This window comes from Mobula birostris, chromosome 21, assembly GCF_030028105.1.
Source record: "Mobula birostris isolate sMobBir1 chromosome 21, sMobBir1.hap1, whole genome shotgun sequence".
Classification (NCBI taxonomy): Eukaryota; Metazoa; Chordata; class Chondrichthyes; order Myliobatiformes; family Myliobatidae; genus Mobula; species Mobula birostris.
The window spans coordinates 35,570,906-35,591,816 of NC_092390.1; the positions used below are offsets into that span (position 1 = coordinate 35,570,906).

A 20,911-nucleotide genomic window follows, 5' to 3' on the forward strand; every position below is an offset into this window, starting at 1 on the left:
CTTCATCTGGCCCAAAACTATGACTTGCCTTTGCACCTCTACAGGGAGAGAGATTTTTACTATCAATATTTCTCATCATTTTATAAACCTCTATTAGATCATTGCACAGTCTCTTCCACTCCATAGAAAACAAATCCACCTATCTAGTCTCTCCTTCAAACAGAAAAGCTCCAACTCGGGCAATACCGCGGTGAATCTCATCTGCTCTCCAGTAAAACAGATTCTTCCTATAATGTGGCAATCAGAATATGCAACATTGAGACAGACTGAGTTCATTACATAAAATTACATGGTGGAAAATTGCAAGACCAATCATCTTAAAATAATGGACAAGTATTAAAATGATAATCTGAATAGGTTATACTCTTTCGTTTTAACCCCCACCCCCCCTTTTTTTTTTCAATCTTAAAACTAGACAATCACCAATATTGTTCCGGATACAGCTTACAAATCCAAGTGGAAGTACTGGTAGCCAACTATATAACTAGATTAAATAGTCACACTGTTCTACCAATGCTGTTGTACTGGGGATGTACTTCTACACTCCACAGTTCACATTTAATTATTCAAACTCAGACCATTGGACTCAAGAGTATCAAAGACTATCAAGATAAAACCTCCATGTATGGCCCAGTTAGATCAGTCCATGTAAATTCCTTGGACAGTAAGTTGAATCAGTGGATCCCAACATCAATCTATTATACATAGCTCACTTATTAAAATTAAATTATTAAATATATTATTTTTTTAAAGTGGAACTCCCTGCATGTTATTACTTTCCAACTCACATGAGACTTCTTCATTGGAAATCTTATTTGCTGCAGTTTCTGGAGATTATTAGCCAAGCCAAGAAAAGATTGCCAGTAATACCTTTCAATGAGCCTGTGATCTAGTCATCAACAGCAAATTAGTGTTCAGTTTTCAAGGGAGCATTCTTAATTTCAATGTGACTGAAGTTTACATTAGGCAACATGAATTCATGCATTGTACATCTTATGTTAGTATACACGTGCAACATACCTTCTGTAGCATCTAGTGAACTGTGCTGATTGCTGCCATTGCACTGGTCACTCTAAAAATAAAATTAAAATAATGTTAGTAGCAAAGCAAGCAATGACAAACAGGGGTAGGATTGTTCTTTAAAATATGTACCTAACCATAGTCTAAATGGTTATGATACGGAGGGTTATTACATCAACTCTTCGGAATCAGGTTTAATATCACCGGCACATGACGTGAAATTTGCTAACTTTGCTGTAGCAGTACAATGTAATACATGATAAATATATTTTTAAAAACTGAATACAAGTAGTACATATTTGTATATTAAATAGTTAAGTTAAAGTAAGTAATGCAAAAACAGAAATAAGTTAAAAAGTAATGAGGTAGTGTTCATGGGTTCAATATCCATTTAGAAATCAGATGCCAAAGGGGAAGAAGCTGTTCCTGAATCACTGAGTGTGTGCCTTCAGGCTTCTGTACCTCCTTCATAATTGTAACAATGAGAAGAACACATGTCTTGGGTGGTGGGGGTCCTTAAAAATGGACCCAACTTTCCACAGTCACCAGACAGCATCAAACTTCAGAAATGTGAAAGTTTATAATATACATTACCAGACTTGTGCCAATTTTCTGAGGTCAGAGGTAAACAGTTATCATATTGTGAGTGACTGCAAAAATCTTTTTCTTCCATTAACCACCCAGAAACCAGCCAAATTTAGTGATCAATACTAACCAGAAACAACTGGCTTTCAATGAGACAAGATCTTCCTGAAGGCAACAGAAAAAGCACTCCACTACTCTCAGCTTATTGACTACCATAAAAACACTTTCCTTCTGGAACTCGCAATTCCAGTCTTTCTTTCATGCTTAGGTTTAGAGTGCATTAAGAAGCATGTCAGCAATTAAATTCAAATCAACTGCAAGGTGCAATCCATACATAAATCTATCACTGAAGTGCCTGGGTCTCATGAAGTCAAGCATGTGGCACCCGTTAAAGCCACGCATTTCCTACGCCAGTGCTGAAGGTTGTCCATTGTAACACCATTCTCCATTGGTGATAGACAATTAATGGCCACTTTATTAGGTACACCTGTACACATGCTCATTAATGCAAATAACTAGTCAACCAAGTGTGTGGCAGCAACTCAATGTATAAGGCATGCAGACATAGTAAAGATATTCAGTTGTTGTTCAGACCAAACATCAGAATGGGGAAGAAATGTGGTCCAAGTGATTTTAACCATAAAATGATTGTTGGTGTTAGGTTTGAGCATTTCAGACTCTGCTGATCTAGGATTTTCAAGCACAACAGTCTACAGAGTTTACAGAGAATATTGTGAAAGACAAGACATCCAGTGAGTGGCAATTGGGTGGGCAAAAATGCTTTAATGAGATTGGATAATGGTCAGACTGCTTCAAGCAGATGGGAAGGTGACAGTAATTCAAATAACCACGAGCTACAACAGTGGTGTACATAAGAGCATCGAACCTGGAAGTGGATGGGCTACAGCAGCAGAGATGACACTGGGTTACAGACCTTTGGCCACTTTAATAAGTACACTTCTGCATCTAATAAAGTAGCCACTGAGAGTATGCATTTTAATTGTAATTATCTTTGTTCACCTAGTACAGGATTTGGGTTGAGCATTGTGAAAAAATGACACAGACGTACATAGAGCTCTTATAGAGGGAGATAATTAGATTTTTCACTACCATCTGCGATAATAAAACGCAACAACTAAATTTGAATTCATAATAATGTAAATACTGTTCATGCGTCACAGGATTACTTAACAAAAGAAAGCTGGTAGCTTCAGTGAGTTACCTCATTTAATAGGTGAAGTACTGATTTCTTCAATGTTTCCTCCTCTTTCACTTGTATGTCTGTTAATTTACTGAAGTCTGCACTTCTCTGTGGTTTAATATTCATATTTTGATAAACTTTTCCTTCAATACTCTTAAATAGAAGACTCATCGCCCTTGGTATGATACCCACATCATGGTCTGGTCCTGTAACAAAATTAAAGTAATAATTTTATGAGCAACAATTAAGAAAAGGAGAAGCTACTTATTCCTTCTGCAGAAGTATTTAAAGACCCAAACCTTGAAACGTGTAGGTTTTCCCTGAATTGGTAACACCATAAGTGAAAATTAAACAATTCTGTCCATTCAGAACTTCCTCAATAAAGGGTTTAACTGCTCCAAATATTTCTCTTTGTTTGGTTTCTGGCCCATAAACCTGGGGTGGAAAAATAAAAGAATTAAAAGCCTCCACTAACCAGTGAAACAATACTGCTACTGTCCCAATGGAACAACTTTAAAATAGTATAAACCATAAATCAAATAGTATAAACCTAATCATCAAGTAAAATAAAATTTATAGGCATATACACATTTTACAATACTTTACACCAAGGAGAATACAAAGATTATATTATGGATTAATAATTCAGATCATGGTCAGTTTCATGCTCAACTTAAGTGAAACTTTGTTCAGCCCATGAGGGGAGGAGGAGGACACACAAACATACAGTTGATCTCAGTTTACAACTGATGTAGTGAACATTGTCTAAATCACTGCAATCAACACCTTAGAATGTCAGTCTGAGGTCTGATGTTTTAAACTGGGATTTGTTCAACTGATAAAACTATCAACTGACAAATTCATCCTCACTGAAATATACACATGAGTCAATCCCTCAAATTCTTCTATCACAATCCAGGTATCTTCCAAATGGTGGTAACATGGGTCATCAAGGAGTGACCCTGGAACCTCAACACTGATATGCGACTCCATGACATCTCATGGCATGCAGACAAACAAGCACACAAATCTCTGTCCTGACGAAGGGTCTCAACACAAAACATCAACTGTACTTCTTCAATTGATGCTGCCTGGCCTGCTGTGTTCCACCAGCATTTTGTGTGTGTTGCTTGAATTTCCAGCATCTGCAGATTATCTCCCGTTTACACAAATCTCTTGCTCAGTTTTCACTTCCTGCCTTTGTCACTTTATTGATCAGTACTTCCCAATGTTGAGCCTCAGAAGCAAACCACAGAATGTATTCTGGCTGGCTGGCTTCAAATACCCATCATCAAAAAATGGCTCTACAGTATGAACAATGAGCAATTTGGCCATAACCTGAAGAAAACAGTTGACAGAGTAAAAAAAAACCAATCCACTTGAGTACTACAGCCCATACCAATGTGCCGAATGTAGATGCATCTTCCATAATTTGGAGTAATGACCACATTAATCTTGTTGGTATTGAAGTCACATAGGTCATGCAGCAGAACTATATTCCTTCTAGCCTGTAATCTCAGGGTTTGACATATCTTTGGTACTACTTTCAGTAAACTACTTCTAATTTAATGAGTTTTGAATAGATCAGGAATACCAAAATATAACTAAAGAGCATGTAAGACAAGCCAAAAATCCCACAACCAACAGATAGGATCAAGCAAGTAGAATGAAGGATTAACAATATCACAACTTTGGTAAGAATAATGCCAGGTGAAGGTTCTAATAGACTATAGAAGCACAGAAAACCTACAGCACAATACAGGCCCTTCAGCCCACGATGCTGTGCCGAACATGCACATATTTTAGAAATTACCTAGGGTTACGAATAGCCCTTTTTCTAAGCTCTATGTACCTATCCAGGATTCTCTTAAATAGACCCTACCGTATCCGCCTCCACAATCGTCATCAGCAGCTTATTCCATGCACTCACCAATCTCTACGTTAAAAAAAACTTACCCCTGACACCTCCTCTGTACCTACTCCCCAGCACTTTAAACCTGTGTCCTCTTGCGGCAACAATTTCAGCTCTGGGAAAAAGCCCCCGACTATCCACATGATCAATGCCTCTCATCTTATATACCTCTATCAGATTACCCCTCATCCTCTGTCACTCCAAAGAGAAAAGGCCAAATTCAGTCAACTTATTCTCATAGGGTATGCTCCCCAATCCAAGCAACATCCTTGTAAATCTCCTCTGCACCCTTTCTATAGTTTCCAAATCTTTCCTGTAGTGAGGTGACCAGAACTGAGCACAGTACTCCAGGGTCCTATATAGCTGCAACATTACCCCTCGGCTCCTAAACTCAATCCCATGATTTATGAAGGCCAATGCACTGTATGCCTTCTTAACCACAGAGTCAACCTGCGTAACAGCTTTGAGTGTCATATGGACTCGGACCCCAAGATCACCCTGATCCTCAACACTGCCAAGAGTCTTACCATTAATACTATATCCTGCCATATTTGACCTACCAAAATGAACCACCTCACACTTATCTGAGTTGACCTCCATCTGCCACTTCTCAGCCCAGTTTTGCATCCTATTGATGTCCCGCTGTAACCTGACAGCCCTCCACACTACCCACAACACCACCAACCTTTATGTCATCAGCAAATTTACTAACCCATCCCTCCACTTCCTCAACTAGGTCATTTATAAAAATGACGAAGAGAAGGGGTCCTGGAACAGATCCCTGAGGCACACAACTGGTCATTCACCTCCATGCAGAACATGACCCATCTAACAACCACTCTCTGCCTTCCGTGAGCAAGCCAATTCTGGATCCATGAAGCAAGGTCCCATTGGATCCTATGCCTTCTTACTTTCTCAACAAGCCTTGCATGGGATACCTTATCAAATGCCTTGCTGAATCCATATACACTACATCTGCTGCTCTACCTTCATCAATGTGTTTAGTCACATCCTCAAAAAATTCAGTCAGGCTCGTAAGGCATGACCTGCCTTTGACAAAGGCATGCTGACTATTCCCAATCATATTATATCTCTCCAAATGTTCATAAATCCTGCCACTCAGGATCTTCTCCATCAACTTACCAACTACTGAAGTAAGACTCACTGGTCTATAATTTCCTGGGCTATCTCTACTCCCTTTCTTGAATAAGGGAACAACATCTGCAACCCTCTAATCCTCTAGAACCTCTCCCGTCCTCATTGATGACGCGAAGGCCATTGCCAGAGGCTCTGCAATTTCCTCCCTCGCCTCCCACAGTAGCCTGAGGTATATCTCGTCCGGTCCCAGTGTCTTATCCAACTTAATGCTTTCTAAAGCCTCCAGCACACCCTTTCTTAATGACTATATGCTCAAGCTTTTCAGTCTGCTCTAAGTCATCCCTACAATCGTCAAGGTCCTTTACTGTAGCGAATACTGAAGCAAAGTATTCATTAAGCACCTCCGCTATCTCCCCCAGTTCCATACACACTTTTCCACTGTCACACTTGATTGGTCCTATTGCCTCACGCCTTATCCTCTTGCTCTTCACATACTTGTAGAAGGGCTTGGGGTTTTCCTTAATCCTGCTCGCCAAGGCCTTCTCATTGACCCTTCTGGCTCTCCTAATTTCATTTTTAAACTCCTTTATGCTGGCCTTATAATTTTCTAGATCTCTTATCATTACCTAGTATTTTCAACCTTTCGTAAGCTTTTCTTTTCTCCTTGACTAGATTTTCAACGGCCCTTGTACACCACAGCTCCTGTACCTTACCATCCTTTCCCGTCTCATTGGAATGTACCTACGCAGAACGTCACGCAAATATCCCCTGAACATTTGCCATATTTCTGCCGTACCTGTCCCTGAGAACATCTGTTCCGAATTCATACTTTCAAGTTCCTGCCTGATAGATTCATATTTCTCCTTACTCCAATTAAACGCTTTCCTAACTTGTCTGTTCCCATCTCTTTCCAATGCTATGGTAAAGGAGATACAATTATGATCATTATCTCCAAAATGCTCTCCCACTGAGACCCCTAACACCTGACCCGGTTCATTTCCCAATACCAGATCAAGGAAAAGATATGACATTGTGGCCATCACCGAGTCATGGCTAAATGATGGATGTGATTGGGAGCTGAATATCCAAGGATACACAGTGTATAGGAAAGATAGGAAGGTAGGTAAAGGGGGTGGCATGGCCCTGATGGTAAGTAACGATATCAAATCAATAGAAAGAAGGGACATAGGATCAGAAGAGGTAGAATCCTTATGGGTAGAATTAAGAAATGGCAAGGGTAAAAAGACACTAATAGCAGTTATATACAGGCCTCCAAACAGCAGCCGGGATGTGGACTACAAGTTGCAGCTGGAAATAGAAAAAGCGTGTCAGAAGGAAAATGTCAAGATAATTATGGGGGATTTTAATATGAAAGTGGATTGGGAAAGTCAGGAAGGTAATGGGTCTCAGGAGAGGGAGTTTGTAGAATGCCTACAGGATGGCTTTTTGGAGCAGCTTGTCCAGAAGCCCACCAGGGGACTGGCTGCTTTGGATTGGGTGCTGTGTAACGAACCTGAGGCAATTAGGGAGCTGGAGGTAAAGGAACCCCTTGGAAGTAGTGGTCATAATATGATTGAGTTCAGTTTCAAATTTGAAAAGGAGAAGCTGGTATCAGGTGTATTGATATTTCAGTGGAACAGGGGAAATTACAGTGGTATGAGAGAGGAACTGGCCCAAGTCGATTGGAAAAGTAAACTAAATGGAGGGACAGCAGAGCAGAATTGGATGAAATTCCTACAATAAGGAAAATGCAGGAAAAATATATTCCAAGAAAAAAGAAAATCATGAATGGAAAAATGGCACAAATGTGGCTAACGAGAGAGGTTAAGGCAAAAATAAAAGCAAAAGAAACGGCGTACAAGGAAGCAAAAATTAGTGGGAAAAATGAGGACTGGAAGACTTTTAAAAACTTACAGAAGGAAACTAAGAAAGTCATTAGGAAAGAAAAGATGAATTATGAAAGGAAGTTGGCGATTAACCTAAAAAAGGATACTAAGAGTTTTTTAAATTATATGAAGAGTAAAAGAGTGACAAGGGTAGATACGGGGCTGATTGAAAATGATGCTGGAGAAATTATAATGGATAACAAAGATATGGCGGAGGAACTGAATGAGTATTTTGCATCAGTCTTCACAGTGGAAGACATGAGCAATATACCTGATAGCCAGAGGGATCAGGGAATAGAATTAGGTACAGTCAAGATTACTAGAGAGAAAGTGCTTGGGAAGCTAAGCAGACTAAGAATAGATAAGTCTCCTGGTCCGGATGAGGTGCACGCAAGGGTTTTGAAGGAGGTGGCTTTGGAGATTGTGGAAGCATTGGAATTGATCTTCCAGGAATCAATAGACTCTGGCATGGTTCTGGAGGACTGGAAGGTCGCAAATGTAGTTCCGTTATTTAAGAAAGGAAGGAGGCAGCAAAAAGAAAATTACAAACATATTAGTCTGACAGCAGTAGTTGGAAAGATATTGGAGTCAATCCTCAAGGACAAGGTTATGAAATTCCTTGAGGTGCATGACAAGATAGGCCGAAGCCAGCATGGTTTCATGAAGGGAAGATCCTGTCTCACCAACCTATTGGAATTTTTTGAGGTAATCTCAAATAAGATTGACAAGGGAGGGGCTGTGGATGTTGTGTATTTAGATTTTCAAAAGGCCTTCGATAAGGTGCCGCATATGAGGCTGCTTAATAAGATGACAGCCCATGGAATTATAGGAAAGATATTGAAATGGGTGGAGCATTGGCTGATAGGCAGAAAGCAAAGGGTGGGAATAAAGGGATCCTATTCTGATTGGTTGCCGGTTACTAGTGGTGTTCCACAGGGGTCGGTGTTGGGGCCGCTTCTTTTTACGATGTATATCGATGATTTGGATTATGGATTAAATGGTTTTGTGGCTAAGTTTGCAGATGACACCAAGATAGGTGGAGGAGCAGGAAATGTTGAAGAAACGGAAAGGTTGCAGAGACTTAGTCAGTTTAGGAGAGTGGGCAAAGAAATGACAGATGAGATACAACGTTGACAAATGTACGGTTGTACATTTCGGAAGAAGAAATAATCAGGCAGATTATTATTTAGATGGGGAGAAAATTCAAAAATCGGAAGTGCAAAGGGACTTGGGGGTCCTCGTGCAGGATACCCTAACGATTAACCACCAAGTTGGATCGGCGGTAAGGAAAGCGAATGCTATGTTGGCATTCATTTCAAGAGGAATAGTGTACAAGAGTAAGGAGGTGTTGAGGAGGCTCTATGGGGCATTAGAGAGACCTCATTTGGAATACTGTGCGCAGTTTTGAGCCCCCTATCTTAGAAAGGATGTACTGATGTTGGAGAGAGTTCAGAGATTTACGAGGATGATTCCTGGAATGCAGGGGCTAACATATGAGGAGCGTTTGTCGGCTCTTGGATTGTATTCATTAGAGTATAGAAGAATGAGAGGGGATCTCATAGAAACATTTCGAATGTTGAAAGGGTCGGACAGAGTAGATGTAGAAAGGTTGTTTCCCTTGGTGGGTGAGTCCAGGACAAGAGGCCATAGTCTTAGAATTAGAGGGTACCCAGTTAAAACAGAGTTGAAGAGAAATTTTTTTAGCCAGAGGGTCGTGGATTTGTGGAATTCGTTGCCACATACAGCTGTGGAGGCCCAATCATTGAGGGTGTTTAAGGAGGAGATTGACAGGTATCTAATTAGTCAGGGTATCAAGGGATATGGGGAAAAAGCCTGAAATTGGAACTAGATGGGTGAATAGTTTAGCTCATGGTGGAGCTGCGGAGCAGACTCGATGGGCCGAATGGCCTACTTCTGCTCCTTTGTCTTGTGATCATGTGAAGTACAGCCTATCCTCTTGAAGGCTTATCTACATATTGTGTCAGGAAACCTTCCTGAACGCACCTAACAAACTCCACCCCATCTAAACACTTTACTCTGGGAAGATGCCAATCAATAGTTAGGAAATTAAAATCTCCCACCACGACAACCCTGTTATAATTACACCTTTCCAGAATCTGTCTCCCTATCTGCTCCTCAATGGCCCTTTTACTATTGGAAGATCTATAAAAAAAAACACCCAGCAGTTATTGACCCCTTCTTGTTTTTAAACTTCCACCCACAGAGACTCAGTAGACAATCCACCTATGACTTTCTCCTTTTCTGCAGCTATCTCTGATCAGCAGTACCACACCCCCACCACTTTTGCCTCCCTCCCTGTCCTTCCTGAAACATCTAAAGCCTGGAACTCTAAGTAACCATTCCTGCCCTTGCACCATCCAAGTCTCTGTAATGGCCACAACTTCATAGCTCCAAGTACTGATCCACGCTCTAAGCTTATCCACTTTGTTCATGATGCTTCCTGCATTAAAAGACACATCTCAAACCATCAGTCTGAGTGCATCCCTTCTCTATCACCTGCCTATTCTCCCTCTCGCACTGTCTCCAAGCTTTCTCTATTTGTGAACCAACCGCCCCTTCCTCCGTCTCTTCAGTTCGGTTCCAACTCCCCAGCAATTTTAGTTTAAACTCTCCCCAATAGCCTTAAGCAAACCTTCCTGCCAGGATATTGATCCCTCTGGGATTCAAATGCAACCCATCCTTTCTGTACAGGTCACACCTGCCCCAAAAGATATCCCAATGATCCAGAAATCTGAGTCTCTGTGCCCTGCCACACATCTCTCAGCCACACATTTATCCTCCACCTCACTCTATTCTTATACTCACTATCGCATGGCATGGGTAGTAATCCCAAGATTACTACCTATGATTTCCTGCTTCTCAGCTTCTTTCCTAACTCCCTGTAGTCTGTTTTCAGGACCTCCTCCTTTTTTCTTCCTATGTCATTGGTACCAATATGTACCACGACTGTGGCTGTTCACCTTCCCACTTCAGGATATCGTGGACACGATCAGAAACATCCCGGACCCTGACATCTGGGAGGCAAACTACCATCCGTGTTTCTTTCCTGCGTCCACAGAATCACCTGTGTGACCCCCTAACTATTGAGTCCTTTATCACTGCTACCATCCTCTTCCTTTCCCTATCCTTCTGAGCCAGAGGCATGGCCACTGTTGCTTCCCCTAGGTAGGTTGTCTCCCTCAAAAGTACTCAAATAGGAGTACTTATTGTTAAGGGAGACAGCCACAAGGGTACTCTCTAGTATCTGACTCTTGCCCTTCCCTCTCCTGACTGTTACCCACTTATCTGTCTCCTGAGGCCCTGGTGTGATTACTCTCCTCTATATCACCTCCTCACTTTCCCTGACCAGACAAAGGTCATCAAGCTGCATCTCTAGTTCCCTAACCCAGACCCGAAGGAGATGCAGTTTGATGCACCTGGCGCAGATGTGGCTGCCTGGGAGGCTGGAAGTCTCCCGGACATCCCACATCTGACACCCAGTACAGAACACCGGCCTCAAAGACATAATTCATGTCCCTCACAAGTAGCTTACATCTCCTCGAATAATTATCGCCAAAGCCCCGTTGGACCAAAGCCCTCCTACTCTGTGTCCCTCTACCCATCACCCGCTCTATAAAGCTGTCTTCTTTTAAATCCTTCCCGCCTGTCTAGCTCTGTCGTCCACGTGCTTGCACAGTCATGCCTCGATGAAACCACTGAGGAAAAAACTGTCTTCTTTTAAATCCTCCTACCAGTCTAACTCACTGACGTCCATATGCCTGCGCTTCAATCCATACATAAAAATGATTTTTTTTACATGATCTTTACAGTGATATTATTGTGACCCTTCATGATGAAGATGTTTATTATTTGGGAGAAGGATGGAATTATCTTGAGAAGTACAGAATTGGTTCTGCCCCCTATTTAAGGCATTAATTACATCATTACTGCATAACTTGTACCCCACAAGTACAAAATTTAATTCACTCTCTTGATGAAAATCACAGCATAGCAAAGATCGAACAAAATTCTCTAGGTCACCAAATTTACAATTTACATGTGAAGTTTTTGCTGCCCATCTTACTTCTTTCAGTATTAAGCTTCATATGAAATTGGATCCAAACCAATTCATTTGATCGCATTCAGTCAGAACTATTTTTTTAAAAATCAAAATAATTTGTTACACAAAAGTGAATTTCCAAATTTTTTTATGCCCAAGAAAACCTTAGTTTTAGAAGATTTAGACATCAGAGCCAAAATCTTAACAAGCGTAATTAGAAAACTAAGCACGTTTAAAAGGATCTTACCAAATAGGCAAGTTCCACTTAAAGTCATAGATTAGTCTGTTCAAGATTACCATTACACCGTACCATAATGTACATAAATTTAATTTTCTTACGTGGGAAAATCTAAAGCGCTGAGCCATCTGGCCAAATCCTCGATCACTGCATCTGGAACTTAAGGAACTTTGTGGTGCTTTTAGAATCACACTAGTTGAGTTTTCTATAAACACGCAGTCCTAGGAAGGATGTGAAAATAATACATCAGATGTTCATATTTATAAAGAAAGCATTCTTCATTCAATTTAGTTAGTGATTATAGCAACCAACCTGAGATTCATTTTGTGCAATTTCAGCTTCTGTAAAAGGTCTAATACGAAGATAAACACTCATATGGTCCTTTGTAACTGAAGAATTTCGTTCAGGAATCTAAAAATAAATGGTAAGGATGCATTTAAAGTAATTTTCAGGACATAACCAATGCTTGCAGAATCCACATTTAAATTTCCATTCCTATATGCCCTTGGGAGAATAGGTTTTCTTGAATAACTACAGCAGTAAAAAGGATTGAAATATTGTTGTTAAATGAAAAATATCCAATGCTCATGGAAGCTGAGATGCAACTTGGAGAGAAACTAACATTTATTAACCATCCCAATTAGGTTTGAGGATGCATCCATGAGACAGCAGTCCCAATAATGTATTCGAGGCAACAAGCTTCCCTCAAGATTCTGATTAATGAGGAAGATTATGTCCAAGAGGGCTGGGGAAGCTTGCAGTAGTACACATTCAGAATAAACTACTTAAGTCAGCAATGTTACCTCAGGGGAGTGCATGCACACACATCTTTTGCAACTAGTGCACACAAGTAATTTAAACTGTGCACTAAAGTTTGTCACTCTACCTCATTGGCATGTTAAGTTTATTTCATGATCATACACAATCACATTTCCTTTTCCCGTTTCTGATGCGGACGCTGTTGACAACATGGATTTTGTGATGATTTAACTGCAGATTTTAGAACAGCTTCAATTGAAGAAATCATTGATTCACCATGCCTAATTCCAAAGAAGCAAAGTATGTTCAGTGCAAAAGAACTGCTAGTTCATTTAAAGCGGAATGGCTTAATGAAACAGCAGAAACTGCTACACCGAAAGCTCTCGAAGTTAGGAACGGGTGAACTTGCTTTGTAAATTTATAAGTTTTTTTTGACCATTTCAAACAACTTTAAAAACATGGGAAAAGATTGATATTATCACAAGCTGTCCTATTGTATATGAGAAATAAGTCTCATTAATTGTGTATTGTTTTATTTCTTTTAAACAATGAACAAACTGGACTTGGTAGTTTATTATCCTTAGAATAGCTGCAGGTTTACTTCCACTTAAAAAATTCAGTGCACGTTATGTTGTTGTCACTGGCAAAAAATTTCACAGCACAAGGTTTTTGCATACACTGGTCATTACAAATTAAGGCTGATTTATACGTGTGTGTCAAATCGACGCCGTAGGTACGGCGTAGCCGTGAACCCTACACTGTACTCTACGCAAACCCTACGCCGTAGCCTAATGCGCACCTCTCCCAAAATGTAACTGTGTCGCAGCAATGCAGACCGAAACAACTGTGATCGGTCCGCTTGATAGCAACTCTGGCTGCAATGCTTTTCATAAAGCTTTACAGAACTCCGAAATTATGGAGGACACATTTTGCTTTTACGAAAGACCTACATTAGTACCTGCTTTCGTTAACTGAAAGAGGATTTTCACTTTTACAGAAAAAGATGCTCGCTTTAAACTTGTTTACTCCGAGAAAGTCTATCATGACCATGAAGCCTTGCATGGGCAGGTGTGTGCGCATGCGTGTACATGCTGATTTTTTTTGACAAATCAATTTTGGCTCAAAATTCCTGATTCTGTTAAGTGACACTACACTGTACATAGAGAAAATTCACCCTCCTTCAGTTTCAGTCGCCATTGTTTGAAGTTTGAGTTTCAACACGAAGAAACTCAACACAGTGGCATAGAAACCCCACCGCCAACTAGCATTTTGGTGGTGAATTGCAGAGCGATGCAGACACACCAACGCACAGGTATAAATGCTCACAACGGCGTAGCTCACTTGTGTAGGCTACAGCATAAGCTAGTACACACAAGTATAAATCAGCCTTAAGAGGGAACATTGCATGTAAGAAATAAATCGTTAAGCCAGTTAATGGGGACCTATTAAAGACTGTGTTCTAATTAATGTTAAACTTAAGGGTTGTTCCACACCCTCTCAAGTATTTAGATTGATACACTTAAAATGTACATCTGAGAGGTGATGCTGTGATCATGGAGAATCAGGTGACCTTTTAACAAAATACACCAGTCTCTGCAGGGATCGCTCCCTCTGTGATTCCCTGTGCATTTATCTTTCCCCACTAACCTCCCCCAGCACATATCACTGCAAGTGACAGAAATGCTGTACATGCCCATTCACCTCTTCCCTTACCTTAATTTAGGGCCCCAAGCAGTTTGTCCAGGTGAGGCAACAGTTCACCTGCAAATCTGTTGGGGTCGTCTATTGTATGCACTACTCCCAATGCAGCTTCCTCTATATTGAGGAGACCCAATGTTAATTGGGGGACAGCTTTGTCAAGCACTTTTACTCCATCTGCTAAAACTGGAATTTTCTGGTGGGCAACCACTTAAAGTCCTATCTTCATTCCTGTTCTGACATGTCGCTCCATGGCCTCCTCTTTTTTTTTTTATTTTCCCTCCCCCTTCCCTCTTTTTCTAATCCCTATCTGGCTTCCTTACTCTTCTCCTCACCTGCCTACAACTCCACATGGTGCTCCTCCTTCCCTTTCTCCCATTGTCTACTCTCCTCTTTCAGATTCCTCCTTCAAGCCCTATATTTTTCCCACCCACCTGGATTCACATATCACCTTCCAGCTATCCTCCTTCCCCCACCCCTCAACTTTTTATCCTGGTGTATTCCTCCTTCCTTTCCAGTTATGATGAAGAGTCTCGACCCGAAACATCAACTGTTTATTCATTTTCATAGATGCTGTCTGACCAGCCGAGTTCATCCAGCATTTTGCGTGCTGTTCTGATTTCCTCCATCTGCAGCATCTCGTGTGAAAATACCCAATTTGTGTCCTCCGTCAGTGAAGTAAGTTGTCATTATGTTCTTACCTTGTTTTAAGGTGGTGATCAATGATTAACCCAAGATATCAAATGAAGGATTTGGAATGGCTGGTTTTACCAATGGCAATACAATTAAGTATTAAGGAAAGCAGCTAGGCATTCATATATTGGAGATCATTTGCTCCTTATTAGTTAAACCAGGACATCATTAATGCTTTATAGCACATGGATTATTCATGTTCTTCATTCCTCACTCATGTTGATAACCTTCAAGAATTCTGCTGACAATATATAGAGTTCAGGGGATGGATTAGTCTTATCCTATGTATCTTGCAATCAGGCACACAATAACGTCTAGCAAATCAATCAATTCGAAGAATTTTTAGACAGCAAATCAAGGTATAAAGGTACCAATTTTATTAAGCTGATTAATCATTTTATATGACAAAATTGGGCAATAGTTCAGGGATTGGGTTAGCCTTATTCAAGAGGGATAGAAGAGGAAACACGTGCCTGGAGTCAGAAGAGGTAGAGGAGGTCTTTAATGAATACTTTGCTTCAGTATTCACTGAACATGTTGACAGTAAGAGAGAGGATGTGCTGGAATTTTTGAAAAGCATTAAGAGAAACATTTGAAAAACATCAAGCCTCTGAGTCCAGACAGGATATAATCCAGGTTACTAAGGGAAGCAAAGGAAGAGAATGTGCCTTTGGCAATCATCTTTGTATCCTCAGGATGATTGGAGGGTGGCAAATGTTATTCCTTTGTTCAAAAAAAAAGGGAGTATGGATAATCCTGGGAATTAGACAAATGACTCTTACTTCAGTGGTGGGTAAATTATTGGAGAAGATTCTTAAACAGTATATACAAGTTTTTGGAGAAGCACAATCTGATTAGGGATAGTCAGCATGGCTTTGTGAGGGGCAGGACAAGCCTCACGAGCCTGAGTGAATTCTTCAAGGATGTGACAAAGCATATTTATCAAAGCAGAGCAGTGGAAGTGGTGTATATGGATTTTTAGTAAGGCATTTGTTAAGGTTCACCAGGTTATGCTCATTCAGAAAGTCAGGAGGCATGGGATCAGTGTTCCTTTTAAGGTGTGTGTGTGCGCACACACATCTTTTGCTACTAGCACACAAAGGAGTTTAAACTGTGCACAAAGGGTTGTCACCCTCTGCCTTATTGGGATGTTAGGTATATTAGGTATATTTCACGTTCGTATACGATCACATTTCCTTTTCCGGTTTCTGATGCAGACACTGTTGACAATGTGTAGTTTGCGACGATTTGTCTGCAGGTTTTTGAACTGGCTTATTTATACTGTTTTTATTGAAGAAATTATTCAGTGCATGCATGTTGCAAAAAAAAAAAAAAAAAAAACACCACACAAAATTTCTGCGCACACTGGTCATTACAAATTAGAGGGAACATTGCATGGGATCCAGGGAAACTTGGCCATGTGGATACAGAATTGGCCTCCCCATAGAAGGCAGAGGGTGGTTGTAGACGGAATGTATTCTGCCTAGGGGTTGTTGACCAGTACTACTCCGCAGGAATTTGTTCCTGGACCCCTGCTCATTGTGATTTTCATAACTGACTTGGATGAGTAAGTGGACGGCAGGATTAGTAAGTTTGTAATTGACACAAAGGTTGGTGGTGTTGTGGATAGTGTAGAAGGTTATCATGGGTTACAACAAGACATTGACGGGATGCAGGGCTGGGCTAAAGTGGCAGATGTAATTCAACCCAGAAAAGTGTGAAATCATTCACTTGAATGGTTGAATTTGAAGGCAGAATACAGGGTTAATAGCAGGAATTTTGGCAATATGGAGGAACAGAGGGATTTGGAGCCCACGTCCATAGATCTCTCAAAGTTGCTGCGCATGCTGATGTGGTGTTTAAGAAGGTGCATGGTGAGTTGGCCTTTATTAGGCAGGAGATTAAGTTCAAGAGCCATAAGGTAATGTTGTAGCTCTATAAAATTCTGGGTAGACCACACTTGGAATATTGGGTACAGTCCTGGTTGCCTAATTATAGGAAGTATGTGGAAACTTCAGAAAGGATGCAAAGGAAATTTCCCAGGCTGTTGTCTGGATTAAAGAGCATGCCTTATGAGGGTAGATGGTCGAGCGAGCTAGGGCTTTTCTCTATGGAGCAAAGGAGAATGACAGAGGTACACAAGATAAGTGGCATAGATCGGATAGATAGTTAGACACATTTTTCCAGGGCAAAAGTAGCTAATATGATGGGGACATAATTTTAAGGTGATAAGTGGAAAGTATGGGGAGGGAAGGAAGATGTCACAGGTTTTTTTTTTTAAAAAAGCAGAGTGGCGAGTGTATGGATCGCCCTGCCAGGAGTAGTGGTAGCAGCCATTACATATACATTAGGGACATTTAAGCAGCTGTTAGGCACATGGATGATAGAAACAAATGGAAGGGCTATATAGGAGGGAAGTGTTAGACTGATCCTAGAGTAGGTTAAAAGGTCAGCACAACGGCTTGGTTTGAAGGGCCTATACTGTGCTGTAATGTTCAATGTTCTGTGCACTATGTCGAATTAAATGAGAAACTGAAATGACGAGAATTTTTTAATAGAATTTCAAAGTATAATCCCAAGGGAATGAAAGCCTTAATGTATAAATTGGACCTTCACTGTGAGTATAGAAAAGCTGCTTGAAAAAAAGCCCAAAGAAACTCAGTTCTATTCGAACTCACATAATTATGGCTTCTGGCCATTTCATATTTACCAAGTGTGATGTACTTGAACTTTCTTCCCTGCAAAGTTCATCAATCAAATCCTTTCTAATGTCAGAAAAATCCTCCGCCGTAGGAATCTCTTGATCATCACTCACAATCTCATGTGACTCTAAAAATGTGAACTTGGAATTGAGCACTGGTTCCATTCTAGAAAGGAAACAAATAGTCAAATGAGATTGCATTTTCTACATATATAGTGTGATCACAATTCTAATACAACCAGCAAGTGATTTGCAAAAGTGATGCATTCATGGAAGATGCTTGTTAAGCAAAATTACGTAAGTACTTGCCAAAATATATGCAGAGTCCCATGCTGAATGTAATAATCAAAAAGCATCCCAAGTCACACATTCCCACAAAAGAAATCAATGGAGTTACAATAAAGATTTGTGAATTGAGGAAATACAGTGAATTCTAGATGCAACTAAGAGGCACCATTGCTCAAGTCTGTAAATACCCAAACTGGTATTAAATTTCAATACAATGGATTCCAGTTAAATGCAACACAACGGGACCAGTACAGTTTGGCCAATTAAGCGGGCAACCCCAATTAGCCAGTTTCATGTAAATAGTTAAAAAGGTATTAAAAAGACAAACTCCTATTTAACTGATTAACAAATTATATATTTAAATGAAACCTGAAATAATTTAGAACACTACCAATACTACTACAGTTCTATAAAGCAGTGCATGTCCCTAATAGTTATCAACGGAGGAATCCATCCAGTGTTCTTTTGGTTGACTGTAAATGAACAAAATCTGTGATGACAGCTAGTGCAGATAATGGACTGCCTTTATACAATCCTTTTGATGATTGATTCTTCCAAATCTTCATTTTCATTGTAACATTCAAGAGGATTGTCAATATATTGAATTCCTTATTGTTCCTACCTTGATGAAACAGAAAAATCATTACATTTTTACTCTCAGTTGTTTCTGGCATATGCTTGAAATTGCAGTGAGCAAAACAGTTCTGAATTGTCTACTGCTTATTTCTCACCAACTATCAGTGCCAAAAGCAACTGCATTTTGAACACAAACTCAAGCAACTGATGCTATTTGAAATCTGTTCGCTCAAAGCCCGGTTTAGCAAGAGCATGTTATTGATGCTAGTTAGAAACTATTCTGCAAATCTTCTGTACACATTAGCTTAGAGTCTCAAATAAACAAAGGAAGCCCCAGCTATCTTCTCAATTAGTTTTTGTTCTTTAAGAGTTGCCTTAAATAAGTGGCTGTCCTGATTAACCGATGGCCCAAGTAATCAGAGACACTGTACTTCCAAAATCATGCTTTGCTGTAACAGTGTTTCTCTCTAGACTTGTAGGAATACATTTTACTGAAATGATTATAATGAATTTCACCCACCGCCAGATTCAACAAATGGCCTGCGCTCACCCGACTTGCCAGGAATCTCACATTGCAGTAACAAATAGCTTACCTCAGCCCTCAATTCCAGGCCTCACAATGAGCCACTCTATATTGTATTTGTAGCTCATTCCACACTAAGCCATTCTTGGAAGACAACTCAAAAAAAACCCGCTGGATATATTAGTCACTGGAAAACAAAGGACATCCAAGTAGTTGACTTATTTGATTTTTTTTGTTTTAGAAGATTGGCTTTCAGGCCGAAATTGAAGAAAGAATAAATGGACCCTTCTCAAGTTCACACTTTGTGTGTAGTGAAGTATTCTTTGGTGTGTGGAGCCCCACTATTTCATAGCTTACATCAACAATTTGGCCAGGGAGCACCAGAAATCCAGGTTTGCTGATGATGTTATAATGCACAAGATTGCAAGCACTGAGAATGTAAAAATGCTTAGATAAACATGGACAAGCTGAGTAAAAGGATGATAACATAAAAGATGTAATACAACGGATATCTCAGATCAAGTTCTCAGTATTCTCAAGAGGGAGGGTGAGCAGCCAGATGTCGTGGTCCATGTAGGGACCAGAGAAGTGGATAGGAAGAAGGAGGAGGTCCTGCAAAGAGAGTTTAGGGAGTTATGTGCAAAGTTGAAGGACAGGACCTCCAGGGTTGTAATCTCAGGATTGCTACCCGTGCCACGTGCTAGTGAGGCTAAAAATAGGAAGATAATGCAGCTAGATACGTGGCTAAGGAGTTGGTGCAGGAGGGAGGGCTTCATGTTTCTGGACAATTGGGCCTTGTTCCAGGGAAGGTGGGTCCTGTTCCAACGGGACAGGTTGCACCTGAACAGGAGGGGAACTAACATCCTTGCGGGAAGGTTTGCTAGTGCTGCTTGGAGGAGGGTTTAAACTAGATATTCAGGGGGATGGGAAACACAGTGTTAGAGCAGATAGTGAGGTGGAGGAGGATAAAGGTCACGCGAGAACTGCAAGTATAGTGCATGTAAAGCTAGATCTGACATATAAAGAGGCCTTGAGGAAAGAGAAGCAGAATAAAGGGTGTAAAGGTAGTAAGGCAGAAGGGCTAAAGTCCATGTACTTCAACGCAAGAAGCATCAGGAACAAAGGTGATGAACTGAGAGCTTGGATACATACAAGGAATTATGATGTAGTGGCCATTACAGAGATTTGGCTGGCGCCAGGGCAGGAATGGATTCTCAATATTCTTGGATTTCAGTGCTTTAAAAGGGATTGGGGGGGGGAGGGGAGGAGGGGTGGCATTACTGGTCAGGGATACTATTACAGCTACAGAAAGGGTGAGTAATGTAGCAGGATCCTCTTTTGAGTCAGTATGGGTGGAAGTCAGGAACAGGAAGGGAGCAGTTACTCTATTGGGAGTATTCTATACTCTCAAAGAGCTGACAACAACACACTGCATCAATAGAAACCTGGAAAGATGCACTATTTACCGAGGAAGCGTGGGAAAAGAGCTGGGCTGCTGGTCAGATTGAAGCTGAGGGGCTTCAGAGTCCCTATGCCCACCATCCTACTAGCTAATGTGCAAGCCATAGAGAACAAGGTGGATAATCTTAAAGGGAGACTCACCTACTGCAGGGAGATGCAGAACTGCTGTGTATTGTTTCACCGAGACCCGGCTCTCCCCTGCCACCCCCAAC

The 20,911-nt window shown here is 40.7% G+C and overlaps 1 protein-coding gene across 5 annotated transcripts in view; it reads right to left on the reverse strand.

The window, feature by feature from the left end:
* Positions 1–20,911, reverse strand: part of LOC140185722 (kinesin-like protein KIF20B) — a 92,160-nt gene that overhangs the window by 63,956 nt on the left and 7,293 nt on the right. For all 5 annotated transcript variants that reach the window (XM_072239297.1, XM_072239298.1, XM_072239299.1 and 2 more), the window contains exons 2-7: positions 17,861–18,017; positions 12,313–12,411; positions 12,102–12,221; positions 3,106–3,241; positions 2,828–3,012; positions 1,021–1,072 (exon numbers count right to left, since the gene is read on the reverse strand). In XM_072239297.1, coding sequence (XP_072095398.1) covers positions 1,021–1,072; positions 2,828–3,012; positions 3,106–3,241; positions 12,102–12,221; positions 12,313–12,411; positions 17,861–18,016 — 748 coding nt within the window. In that variant the 5' untranslated portion in view covers position 18,017. The remainder of the gene's footprint in view (positions 1–1,020; positions 1,073–2,827; positions 3,013–3,105; positions 3,242–12,101; positions 12,222–12,312; positions 12,412–17,860; positions 18,018–20,911) is intronic.